General features: G+C 45.6%; 1 protein-coding gene across 1 annotated transcript in view; it reads right to left on the bottom strand.

The window, feature by feature from the left end:
• WRN (WRN RecQ like helicase) overlaps positions 1–14,256 on the bottom strand; it is a 442,993-nt gene that overhangs the window by 38,527 nt on the left and 390,210 nt on the right. Inside the window, 1 exon segment of the mRNA XM_030194495.1 lies at positions 4,580–4,687. Coding sequence (XP_030050355.1) covers positions 4,580–4,687 — 108 coding nt within the window.

The following is a 14,256-nucleotide window of genomic DNA, read 5'->3' as shown; positions in this document are numbered from 1 at the left end:
ACTTAGTCTCTTGCAGCCTTCCGTTTCATCCTGACCCCAAAAGCCTCTCATGGTTTTCGGGTAGTATTCACTATTTAACCAATGAGTGTTCCAAGCCTCTGGTGTTCCAGCTACCTCTCTGGCCATTCCAAGCTTCATTCTGCTGCTCCAATTGCCTCTGTCAGTGCATTCCAAGCCTTGGTCTGTGTCACTGGAGATTTTGACACTCTTGCCTGAATCCTAAGGCAACTGCTTCCATCCCTGTGGAAATACCATGCCAACTTCTTCTGTCCCTGTGCAAATCCTGTGGGTTCCGCAGGACTCCCACAATCCGCATTCCCTTGCAGCTCTCTAAGACAAACCCGTATGTCTCCATTATCCTGCTGTCTATGGGGAATCCCTGTTACAGGTAAACAACTATGCTTTCAAGCTCTTTCAAGTTGGCTGGGGACTGTCTGTGTATTGCAGTCTAAGTCTTGTTACTGATTTTCTATTGTATTCAGATCTGGGCTATTCAAAGACATTCATTTTCTTCATGCGGAGCCACTGCATTGCTGCTTTTGCTTTGTGCATAGGATCACTGTCCTGCTGAAAGTAGAATCTTTTGCCTAGTCCCAGGATTATGACAGATTGGAATAGGTGTTCCTCTAGGATCAGCCTGTACTTTACACTACCTTTTCTTCCCTCAATACATCCAATAATTGCATATTTGGGAACAGTGGCCAACCAAATTTCGGTTTTGGATTCGGCACTGAAACAGACACAAAATCCGGGTGCCTGCCAAAAATACCACTCGTTACTGCCCGTAGCAGCCACTGAATCAAAGTGGCTGCTGAGACTGCCATAGGAGGTTCCGGCAGTCATTTTGAGATTGGCACCCAGTATATGCAGGAACCATTCCTACATATGTTGGGTGCCAATCTCAAAATGACTGCCGAGACCTCCCGCGGCAGTCTCGCAAGGCTGACGCTGGAAATTTGGGCAGCCATTTTAATTCAGTGGCCGCTGTAACCAGGAACAATGGGCTCCTTTCCTGCCCCCAAAGAGGCCACTAGACTACCAGGGTTTGTTAAGGTAAGCCCGTACACGCCCTACAGGGTGGTCAGGCAGCTCAGTGGGCAGTGGCACAACCTGTTTTCTATAGGGTGGGGGAGGGGGGGTGCAGCACTGCATGTCTTTTGCCAAGAAGGCAAGACGCTTTCATGTTTGGTTTCAGTTTTGGCTCAAACCGAACAGCGAGTTTCGGCCGCAGATTTGGTTTCAACAGGTTTCAGCTGGCCTCTAGTTGGAAAGTAAAGCCAGTGTGAGCAGACTTCTATGGTCTGTTCCAAAAACAGCAAAGTTAGGTCAGGATCAAGTATGTGTATTTTATATCACATTTATACTATATGCTACGAGTGGGTGTTATATACCTCTATGGGGGAGGGGAACAAATTTTAAAGTTGAAATTAGAATGTAAAATGTTGTTAATTAGCAATTCACAGTTGGTGACTGTGCTCAGACCATAATAATAAAATCAGACTACTGGCATAGGGTGTGATATTGCTGCAATATTTAGAACTGCCTATATGTGATTCGCATGGTAAATTGCCAACTGCCCTGGTTTTGATGCCAATTTTTAATGGGTGGACTGGATAGACTGGTGTCATTTTACTGTGATTTTCACAAGCCTCTCTGTCCTTGCTGCTGCTAGGCATCTCCATGACAATTTTGCCGCCACCACCATATCTTACTGTAAGGATGGTGTTATATAGGTGAAGTACTATGTTTTACACAATACAAGGGGTAATTCTATAAGAAGCTGCCTAGTATCAGGTGGTAAAAAATGCACATAAATGGTGGTATTTTAGTCCGTTATGCTCATGGGTACTTATGAGTGCAAACAATCTCTTGTGGACTAGAGACTAGTGAAAGTACACACCAAGCTTTGGTGGCTGATGTCCCTACTTTGCCAGCGAGTGTGCAAATGAGTGGAGTTTGGGCAGAACACCCATGTACCCATATAAATTATAGACTGCTATAATGTATGTGCATTTATGCATACATCAGAATACAGCAGCTAGGCAATTTTTTAAGTTGAATAAAATTTGAGAGGGCATCTCCTCTCCTTAGAGAGCTTCACTGGTTTCCAATTAAGTTGCAAATACATTTTAAGATAGCATGTTTGTTTTTTAAATCTCTTGCAGGACAAAATTCAATAGGATTAGCAAAGTACTGTGTTCCATTAAATTCTGGCAGGGTTTCCCAATGTATTCAAATTTTGACTCTAGTATTTCCAAATTTCGAAAGGGTTAAATTAAAAAGATATTTTTATGAATATTTTTACTGCTGTAATTGTCTATTGCTCATGTTTGATCTATTCTTATTATACACCGCCTTGAGTGAATTCCTTCAAAAAGACGGTAAGTAAATCCTAATAAATAAATAAAATTTGAATCTTCTTTTAAGTATTTAGGTGCAAAAATCTTGAATGGATTAACAATCCATATCAGGAGATCCTATTCTTATTTATTGTTTCGTAAAAGTCTGAAAACCTATATGTTTCTTGATAATGTCTGCTTTTTTGTTATTATTATGTAATTCCTATTTGTGGTTGCTTCTTTTATTTGTAATCCGTGCTGAATCCTACAAGGAAATACTGTGGAATATAAAAGACCTATAGCATAGCATACATCTAGGCACAGGCATTCACACCAGATATAGTGCTGGCTTAAGTGGTTGCACTTACACAACACCAAGACTTTAATGGACTCACCCTATCTCCCTCTTCACACTTAATGTTTCCCAATGCATTTACCGAATGTGAACCATACCCTACCACAATCACACCTTGTACTTGAGCACACTATGTATTTGTTTAGACCGGAACCGGCGACTGCTGCTACGGCACTATGTAAGCCACATTGAGCCTGCAAATAGGTGGGAAAATGTGGGATACAAATGCAACAAATAAACAAATAAAATGTAGGTGCATTCTCTGCCACTTACAGTAGTATTCTGTAAAGAAAAGTAGACGCCTACCTTTCTCTGTAGAATAGGCTAAAAATAGTAGGCATGTTGATATAGAAATATCCCTATATTGTTCAGTACTGAAACCAAAAAGTTCCTCATCAGACCACTTAACTGTCTCCATATGCATGCAATGTGTCTTAAATGTTTCTTTGCAAATGCTATGCAGCGCAGCACATCACATCATTTTTTTGCAGCACTGGGTTTCCTTCTTGCCACCCTGTCATACAGGCTATCTCAGATCTGTTGTCTGAATTTTATAGGTATTTCCAGTGTGTTGAATGCTAAACAGTACCACTTCTATTTTTACCAGGAGTCCAAGAAAACCCCATCTGAGCTATACCAAATTATTTTCATAATCTTCAGCCCGGCACTCAAGGATCAGGCCCAGCTTTGCCCACCTCAGGGTTGATAGCAACTGGTAGAAAACTAGGAATTCAAGAAACCTAGGTATTGCTGTCAGAAAAGACACTTGGAGGGGCATTTTCAATATGACATCCAAGTCCAACTTTGAACATTTTGCTCAAAATATCCAGAATCCAAAAAGACAATATAGCAGCAAATATAGCATAAACAGCAAAACATCTTTTTTTCTCAAAAATGGCCACATGCAGGATGTTTTTGTGCTCTGTGCGTTTATCTTTTTGGTCCATTTTCGGGGAAAAAAGACATCCAACTGAAAAACACACAAAATCAAGCCAGCATTCTTAGTAGACTGGCCCACACAGACATCCAAGCAGAGAAATGGGGCATCCTAGAAGGCACTGCTGTGGTCTTCACCTAAAAGCTCCCTTGTACACATCTCACCATTGCTCCCTTACATTGTATAGTGAGTCCTCCAAAACCCACCAAAAGCCTACTGTATCCAACTGTGCACCACTAAAATAGCCCTTATGACTGCAGGTGTCACCTATATGTGGGTACAGTAGGTTTTTTGTGGGTTCACACTTTTCACCACAAGTGTAACAGTTAGAGTGAATTATGGGCCTGGGTCTCCTTCTCCACAGTGCCCTGCACCGCCACTAGGCTACTCCAGGGACCTGCTTGCTGTTCTAAAAGGACTGGCCATTACATCTGAGGCTGTCATAGAGGCTGGTATGTACTGTTTCTTTCACATCTTTGGGGAGTGGGAGAGGGTCAGTGACCACCAGGGGAGTAAGGGGTGGGGTCATTCTTTTCTTCCTTCAGTAGTCAACTCTTTATTTGGGGTACTTTTTTTGTAATTTAGTCGTTATTAAAACAGGTCTAGCTCAAAACATCCAGGTCTTAGAAACACACAAATCCCACCCTTAACATGTCCCAACAGAGAAGGCAGGACTGGATAGGCTGAAACTAAACCTAAGCCTAATCTTCATGCCTTTGATGGAAATACTGGCTAGGTGACCATGTAATAGCATAACAAAGTATATTGTATTTGATAAGCTGGGAGAAAACAAAGATTATTAAAAAAAGATTTTATACCTGTTGATAAGGGTGGGGGGGGGGGGGGGGGGGGTGAACAGTTTCAATAAATCATAACTAGAAATAAATAAAGCCGGTTATGGACGCTTCTGTACTTACAGTTGAGGTGAACAAATTAAATCATACATACATGTAGTGAGGCGTTCAGTATAGTGGATATATTAGTTTTCTCTCTTTTTTCTTTGGATATACTCTTGAATTTATATGGACTTATCTTGTTTGAACTGGTTGATTTTCCCTAAAAGAAGCAAAACAAAAAACTAAAGTGACTATTTTGCTAATACACCATCTTTGAAATATATATTATCAAATTTTAATTTAAACACCCATGATGGCTATCAAAAACTGCATATTTTTCCTGTTATTGTTTTTCTTTTGTAGCATATAAAGAGGGGCATTTTTGATATCATGTTCAAATGGTGAAATAAGCGTTTATTGGAAAAACATTTAAAAATGTGGAAGTCCTTAATGGAAGAAAGAATTAAACGTTTTCACGATATTCAAAAATAACACACACAAAAAAAAGTTTAGAAAGAGGAAGCACTGCAAACATCATAGGCGTTGGGAGATAAATGCTCCGCCAATTGGAAATACACTACGCAAAATGTACAACGGTCGTACTGGTCCCCATATCGAGAAAACATCATGGCAATGGCAGGATGTTCCCGCCACATGCAAAACCTGCATATATACCTCTGCACATGGAGAAACATTCCTCAGTGTGCACAGTCATGTATCTGCACAAGGAGCCAAATTTCAGTGTGCCAAAGACAGAGCTCTGGGTCCTCCTGTGCCTCAGGCACAGGAAAGAAATTTTTAAGTACCACCACCAACTGCCCCCCCCCCCCACATCTCCATGAGAGCATGGAGATCTATCACAGGCACCCTGGCAAGGTGAGCGTGAACCACTGCCCCTCAGTATCACAGCACCACTCATGTACAAGCGCCATACATAGGCAAGGTCACATACAATGTGGTTCTTTTGTTGTTGCAATACATGATATTGATTTTTCATAAGGAAGAATAACAAGGGGGTCACGTGATGGTAAGAGCCTGAGCGGACGCCTGTTGGCTCGGCTCCTCTCCCCTTTTACAAAAAGCACGTTTTTATGCAGACATTCCGCGCTGAAAAATAAACCAAATTGCGGGTGAGTGGTGTGGCACGGCTGGGATTTAAAGATCGAGAGGGAAGAGGAGAGGGAATGCCGGTGAAATCGTTGCGAAAGAGACGTGAAAAGTTGAGTGTGGCTGCAAAGAAAATGGCGTCCTCGGCTTCTTCCTCCTCCGTTTCCCCCACCAGCATGGCTCCCTCACCAACGGGACCACTAATAGCGTCGGGAATACAAGAGGACATGGTACAAGTTTCTATGAGGCATTTGTCCCAGCTATTAGATGACAAACTGGCTAAACTCCATGAGGGAGTAGAAGAAATCAAAGACAGCGTCGCGGGACACGCCGTGCGGATTCAGCACGCGGAGGAGCGCATCTCGGCACAGGAAGATCTTTTGTCAGCAGCGGAAACCCGGATAGGAACACTGGAGGCACAGGTTAAAATTCTCCTTGACCGGGTAGAAGATCAAGACAACAGGGGCCACAGAAATAATTTGCGCATTATAGGAATCCCTGAGACAGTGCCTGAGAGTGACCTACGTGAGCTGACCGAGAGTTGGTTACCGAAGGCTCTAGGGTTATCATCGGAGGCGGGAGGTGTTCAAGTAGAAAGAGTGCACAGAATTGGAAACCGCAGAGAGGAATCTGGAAGAGCGAGACCTGTTATTGCCAGGTACTTGAATTATGCGATCAAAGCTAGGATCTTGGAACTCTTCAAAAAGCAGAAACTGTTGGAATATAAAGGAGCTAAGATTCTACTCTTTCAAGATTTCTCGGTAAGAGTAACGGAGCAGAGGAAACTTTTGGCACCATACTGCTCCAAATTATACACTAAAGGAATTAAGTTTGCTTTCCAGTATCCAGCCAGGGTGAGAGTTACGCATGACAACCGCACGATCACTCTCACTAAGCCGGAAGTGCTGCAAGCGTTCCTGGACAAGCTACCTCCAGATCCATAGGAGCTGATGTGGGCGGCCTGCGGTTTCACGCTCAATGGGAACCAGACGCTAATGTGTTGGAGGCACGGTGGGTGCGTGGGGCAGCGCTGTGGCGATTTTGAAACTGTTCAGATTTAAGTTAGGAAAAACTGCTTAGTTATCAGATGCGGTGGGGAACCAAATTTCTGCGCGAGGAGCATCGAGGAATGGAGGCAGCGTGGAGGAATAGAAGAAGAGCAGCGGGGCCTCAGCGAGAGACGTAAATTGCAAGTAGGGCTCAGCAAGCTTGTGGACAGCCTTCAGTTTTTATTCCTATACCTTTCATTACTCTGTTCTCTTGGTTTTCTCATAAATGATCACAGGACTGGCAACCTTATCTCTGATACTACACTTAACGATCTGCAAGCTGTTTACAATGCTGAACCAGTTGAACAAGATGTGGGAAGAGTCCCAGATGGTCGGCTGGATTCTCTGCATATGAGAAGAGAACAGAGAGCTGGGCAGAAGTGGTTCCTGCTGTGCAGTGAAGTTAAGATATGCAGGTTGGGGATATGCTGTTTAATGGTCTGTTAGTTAATTTGTTATTTCTCTAGCCTGTGGGGGGGGGGGGGGGGGGGGGGAACTCATTGTCAATCGGAGAGGAGAGCACAAAGAGATGGGCAGAGGAGGTTTCCCCGCTGTGCAGTTAAGATAGGCATGCTGGGGATATGCTGTTTAATGATTTGTTAATTAATCTGTTGTTCTTATAACCTGTGGGGGGGAAACCAAAAATGATTACAAACCATTGTCAGGCGGACAATTGATTTAACAGAGGTGCTGTGGGGGGGAGGGGGCGGGGGCACTGTGTTAGTGGGTATACATAAGGGGGCTGGGTGGGACAGAGGATGAGTGTGAAGGGGGATTGAAAGGGGGGCAAGTGTGCAAGGGGGGTTGGATGCGTGGGTGGATGAAGGAGGAGGAGAAGAGACTGGAGGGATAGGAGGGAGGGAGAGTATGAGGGAAGGGTCGTGGGAGGGGACATGAGGGAAGAGGGGAGATGGTTGCAGGGTAATCATTGTAATGTCAGTGGAAATAAGGGGATGGAAAAGGGAAGGGAACAAGCGGAATTGGTGCTGAACGATACTGAATCTGAGCAGTATGGAGTGAGGAATGTGGGGGAGACAATTTTTGTAATGATGTTGCTAGCAAGTGTTCCTGAGGCGGTCAGCTGGGACGCCGCCAGTGGGACAGGTGGACAGATCTATTATTGCAATGGCACGATGGGTGGGGTTAAATGACTAGCTTAAGGGTGGCTACATTGAATGTAGACGGCATTCATTCGCCTATCAAAAGATCTAAAATCCTCCAATATAGTAAACATATGAAAGTGGACGTATTATTAGTACAGGAAACACACTTATCGTCCTTGGAGCATTTAAAATTAAAACAGAGGTGGGTTGGAGAACTGGTGTCTGCATCCTTTAATAGCCGGCAAAGGGGGGTGGCCATACTCATTGATAAAGGTTTAGACTCCAGCCGACACCAGATCATACAAGACCCAGAAGGGAGGTTTGTTATTTGGGCAGAAGTTTTACAAGGTAGTAAAGTAGCTCTGTGTTCGGTGTATGCGCCCAATGTTTACTCACAGAAATTCTTTTCTTCTCTACTGGCGGCTCTGGTTACAGTTAGTGATTATCAACTGATAGTGGGGGGAGATTTTAATATTACAGCAGACCCTCTAGTGGATTGTAACCCTCCAAAGAAAAGACCCAAGGATTTTGATGGGAAGGGGGTGGGACTACTGCAAAATGAGCTGGGATTGGTGGACATATGGAGAGCCATGCATCCGGACGATAGGAACTATACTTTTTATTCTCATGTGCATGGAGTCCGGGCGCGACTGGACTATATACTGATACCTCCTTCCCTTTTCTCGCAAACTCGCAAGGTAGACATTGAGGCGGAAGCGGTATCTGATCACAGTATGGTATGGTTGTGTGAAATGCCACAGGGGTAAAGGTACAATCATACATCATTTTTTAGAATGTTGGGTGCTGCGAGATTTTTGGGAGGGTGTTCTGGCGCGGCTGGAGGGAACTCTTCAGGCTCAATTAGAATGGTCCTATGACATATTAATGTTAGGCTCTGATGCCGACCTTGTGGAACAGGGGTTATCGGCATCTCAATGTAAGTTTGTCCTTCTGGCTTTAGTGTTAGCAAAAAGAGTTATTTTACAACACTGGATTGACATAACACCGCCCCCTCTAGCTAAATGGCAGGCTAGTATGATACAGATGGCAGGATGGGAACAGGGGGACATGGATACGGACACACATCATGTAAGGGATGCTGGCTATGTAGAATTATGGAGGAAATGGAGGGTGCTGATATCATAGGCGCCCACTCTATCGTGCTCGCACATTACTCGCTCACTAATTGGAGCATCGTTACTAACATTGCACAATTCTAGTAGATCTAGTACCAGATCCGAGGAGAGGGGGATAGGTAGGGGGGGGGGAGGGACAAGGGCGGGGGGGGGGGGGGGAGGGAAGGGAGGGAGGGTGGGTTCCTGGAAGGGGGAGGGATAAACACAAAAAGAAGAGGAGAGGCAGCCTGTTTCAGTCTCAGGATAAGTACCTGGTACGCAAACGGGAAGGAGTGCACACAAGCAGAGCATTTTGGTTAGGTTTGTTTACAGTAAGAGGTATTTACCATTGTATACCACAGTTTTGTATTTGTGTATTTGGACTATGGAAATTGATTTTGCTGTCTGTACCTTTGGTAATGTGTATTTTCCTTATACTCTTGTATGGTTTGTTTCTCTTCATAATAAAAACATAAAAAAAAAAAAAAAAGGAAGAATAACAAAACATTGGTGAAATCTGAATGTCCAGAATATCCAATGATAAGTAATTATGGGGCCCCTTCCACTAACCATTCAATGCTAAAATGAGGGAGCTGCACATATCTGCCCCCCCCCCCCCCACCTCACATCCTGCCCCATGCCTACATACTGATGGGAACATTCGCAGTAGCTCATTAAGAGCCATCCAAAGGCACATCTGCTTTACCCCACTGCCCATGCCCCCTCCCAACAATAGTGCATATGCTCCACAGAAAGGCCACCATGCCATCCTCTTTCCCCATGGTCACCTCAGCTCACACAGCATCTGTGCCTGTGTAATGCCTGCCCAACCTCCCACCCCCAATTTGGCTGTTACCATCTGTCACAGGCCATGTGAAAAGCATTGCACAATGAGTTGTAAAAAATAATGTATGTGGAGCCAAGAAGGCCCATCACTTGAACTCTGTCTTCACCAGCTTCTATTTGCAGATAGTTCGGTATCCACTGGGACCTTGAGTCACTCTGGCGCCAGTGCAGGTGCATAAACAGAGAAGACCCTGCCCTAATCTGGCGTAGGAGGGAGCACCTCAGGGCCCACCATAAGTACATAAGTAATGCCACACTGGGAAAAGACCAAGGGTCCATCGAGCCCAGCATCCTGTCCAGGACAGCGGCCAATCCAGGCCAAGGGCACCTGGCAAGCTTCCCAAACGTACATTCTATACATGTTATTCCCGGAATTGTGGATTTTTCCCAAGTCCATTTAGTAGCGGTTTATGGACTTGTCCTTTAGGAAACCATCTAACCCCCTTTTAAACTCTGCCAAGCTAACCGCCTTCACCACGTTCTCCGGCAATGAATTCCAGAGTTTAATTACGTGTTGGGTGAAGAAAGGTTTTCTCCGATTTGTTTTAAATTTACTACACTGTAGTTTCATCGCATGCCCCCTAGTCCTAGTATTTTTGGAAAGCGTGAACAGACGCTTCACATCCACCTGTTCCACTCCACTCATTATTTTATATACCTCTATCATTATTTTATGTACCACAGACATAGCATACCTATAACAACTCTGTCCCCAATCAAGACCTAAGTATGTAGCTACCTTCATTACAGTGTGCCTGCAACCCTCAAATATACTAGCACCACTTGATTTTGTGTATCCATACTGTGTGTTTCCGGGTATTGCCATGGCTCTTTGATCTTCCTTTGTGTTTATTTGCGGGGGGGGGTGGGGGGGGGTTGTTTGCTTTTGTGTTTATTTTTGAGTTTACCTTTGTATTATCGGTATGAAAAAGCCTTTAATAAACATATTTAAATAAAAAAAAAAAGAATTTATTTTTTTTAAATTTGGGTTTGATATACTGCAAAATAAATCCAAACAGGCAACTAAGCGGTTTACAGAGACAAAATACCGCAGTGCAGTGCAGATGAGGTTGCTAGAGAGAATAGGAGAGGTCGAGAAAGACTCTAGGAGGGAAAGGGTTCAGAAGTCAGAAAAAATGGTGAGTCTTAGGAAGGATTTTGAATGGGGTAAAGGAAAGGGAGGCCTTGAAGGAGGAAGGAAGAGAGCTCCAAAGTTTCAAGGTTGAGATAACTGAAGGCAGTGTCTTGGGAGACCATGATGTGAAGCAGGGGCGTAGCTACAGGTGGGTCTGGGTGGGCCCAGGCCCACCCAATCTCAGCTTAGGCCCACCCAGTTTTCCCTGCTCCTCCAATCAGTGCACAGCCACCCTTTAGCCCTGCAGCGGACAGGAAAGAGCAGCTCTTCTCTCCTTTCAGCATCGCGGCACCAACCACCAGGTATCACCCCTCCCCCCAGCATTCCAATCCCCCGATCCGCCGATAGCGTCAACGAGAAAGCACTACACACGCTGCTTTAGACCTGCCCGAGAAGCCTTTCTTTCTCCTTCAACTTCCTGTTCTCATGTAGGCGGGAAGTTGTAGGAGAGAGAATGGCTTCCAGGCAGGGACAGGTCTAAAGCAGTGTTTGTACTGCTTTAATTAACCACCATGTTATTCTGAAAGGGGTCACTGACGTGAAAAAGCACGGCTGTGTAAAGGTCAGGTAAACAAACAGCCACTGTGCTGTTTCGAGGGTCTGAGCCACCAAAGAGCAGCTGGGTAAAAGAATAGTTTTTGCACTGTTTGCAGTTGAAATCGGTAACCCGTGCGAAAACGAAACTCAAGCCTGTGGCTCTCCAAAGCCTTCAGAAAAATACTTACAAGCAATTAGCACCCTCTTGACATGTAAAGCTAAACATTAGGATGGTGCATTCAGTTAATCTTACTCTTTCGTAATGGGCTTGGGTCCTAGGTAGGTGCAGAGTTTGTTTCAACGAATCCATTGGTCTGAATGGCTGCATGTTAATCCTTTTTTTCCTTAATGCAGCATAATTGTATGTGAACTGTAGAATTTGCATATATTTAACATTTATTTCCCTTTGCAAGAAAGTTCACAGTGGTTCGCTGCTTAATTGCCCTTTTCCATGGATGGATTCCACTGTTCCACAGTGCAGCAAGTGCCTGGAATCACCCAAAATGTCTCTCCCCACCCGCAGAGGAGGACTTTATATTTCTTTACAGAGATATAATACTTAATTTTCAGTCCTAATAAGAGCTGAGAGTCAGACAGGGGCAGAGATACTACTACTACTTGACATTTCTATAGCGCTACTACGGTCACGCAGTGCTGTACAATTTAACAAAAAAGGGGCAGTCCCTGCTCAAAAGAGCTTACAATCTAAAGGACAAAATGACAAGTTGGGGTAGTCTAGATTTCTTGAGTAGTGGTTAGGTGCCAAAGGCGACATTGAAGAGATGGGCTTTTAGCAGGGATTTGAAGATGGGCAGGGAAGGGGCCTGGCGTATGGGCTCAGGGAGATTATTCCACGCATGGGGTGAGGCGAAGAAGAAAGGGCTGAGCCTGGAGTTGGTGGTGGTAGAGAAGGGTACTGAAAAGAGGGATTTGTCTTGAGAGCGGAGGTTACGGGTAGGAACGTAAGGGGAGATGAGGGTAGAGAGGTAGGGAGGGGCTGCAGAGAGGGCAGACACTGGATGGCAGAGAAAGAACGAAGACAGATACTGGATGGAAGGAAGACAGTGAAAAGAAGATGAGGAAAGCAGAAACCAGAGACAACAAACTGTAAATAAAATATATATTTTTAGTTTTTTGCTTTAGGATAAAGTAGTATTGTAGCTGTGTTAATAAATGTTTATAATAGAACATGAAAATAAGGTAATCTTTTTATTGGACTAATTTTAATACATTTTGACAAACGTTCGGAGAACAAAGCCTCCTTCCTCAGGGGGTGAAGCGCTTACGGGCCTGCAGGAGAGGGGAAATTACCTTATTTGAGTAGCCTTGATCTCTCAATTGCGCCCTCTCAATCGCCATGCCATAAGACCAAAGCGGCAGGCATCCTCCATGGCCACCGGACCCTGTGACAACAGGTGCGGAACCAGAGGTAACGGAAAGGGAGCCTCCAACAGCATCTGTCGGAGGTCCGCATACCAAGGTCTCCTGGGCCAATCCGGGGAGAGGAGCACCACTTCTCCTGGATGCAGCCGAATCCGCAGGAGCACTCGCCCTATCAAGGGCCACGGAGGGAAGACATACAGCAAGCCCAGGGGCCAGGGTTGAGCCAAGGCATCCAACCCGGCAGAGCGAGGATCCCTCCGTCTGCTGAAGAAGCACGGGACTTTGGCATTGGAACTGGTCGCCATAAGATCCATCACTGGCTTGCCCCATTTGGCACATATCTGCAGGAATACGTCGTCTGCTAGTTCCCACTCCGCTGGATCGATCTGATACCTGCTTAGATAGTCGGCTTGCACGTTGCTCTGACCTGCAATGTGAGCTGCTGACAGGGACTGTAGATGCAGCTCGGCCCAGTGGCAAACTTGTTCGGCCTGTGCGGCTAGAGCTCTGCACTGAGTGCCGCCTTGTCGATTTATGTAGGCCACTGCTGTCGTGTTGTCCGACCACTCGGACAGCCAATCCTTCCAGGGTCACTTGAAAGGCCAGAAGAGCCAGAAACACCACTTTCAACTCCAGGCGGTTGATAGACCACTCCGACTCGTCGGGCGTCCACAGACCCTGGGCATGCTTCCCCTGACAATGTGCGCCCTAGCCCTTCAGGCTGGCATCTGTCACCACTAGGTACCAATCGGGGAGCGCCAGCGACATTCCCCGCCGCAACATGCTGTCCGAGAGCCACCACTCCATACTGAGGAAGCCGCAGGGAGCCAAGAAAGTCTGCACTGATAATCCTGAGATACTGGAGACCATCGCTGAAGTAGAGAATACTGTAGAGGTCTCAGGAGCGCTCTTGCCCATGGCACCACTTCCAAGGTGGCTGTCATCGATCACAGCAGCTGGACAATGTCCCAAGCTCGCGGGCGGTGCATCCTCAGGAGCAGACAGACCTGATTCTGAAGCTTGCACCGCCTTTGCTCAGGAAGAAACACATAGCCCGAGGCTGTGTCGAACCTGGTCCCCAAATATTCTAGAGATTGCAAGGGGGTCAGGTAGCTTTTGGCCGTATTGACGACCCAGCCCAGAGATTGAAGGACTGAAACCACTCTGGCTGTAGCTAGATGACTCTCTTTTTCTGAGTCTGCTCTGATGAGCCAGTCGTCTAGGTACGGGTGAACCCGGATACCCTCTCGCCTGAGAAAGGCAGCTACTACCACCATTACCTTGGAGAAGATTCGGGGAGCTGTGACGAGGCCAAAAGACAAGAGGCCCGAAACTGGAAACGTTTTCCCAACACTGCAAACCGCAGAAACTTCTGGTGCGGGGGCCAAATTGGTATGTGCAAGTAAGCTTCTTTCAGATCCAGAGACGTGAGAAACTCTCCTGGCTGTACCGCCACAATGACGGAGCGCAGGGTTTCCATGTGAAAATGCCGCACTCTTAAGGACTTGTTTAGC

Source organism: Microcaecilia unicolor, chromosome 2 (assembly GCF_901765095.1).
Source record: "Microcaecilia unicolor chromosome 2, aMicUni1.1, whole genome shotgun sequence".
Taxonomy (NCBI): domain Eukaryota; kingdom Metazoa; phylum Chordata; class Amphibia; order Gymnophiona; family Siphonopidae; genus Microcaecilia; species Microcaecilia unicolor.
This window is presented reverse-complemented; position numbering and strand designations above follow the sequence as displayed.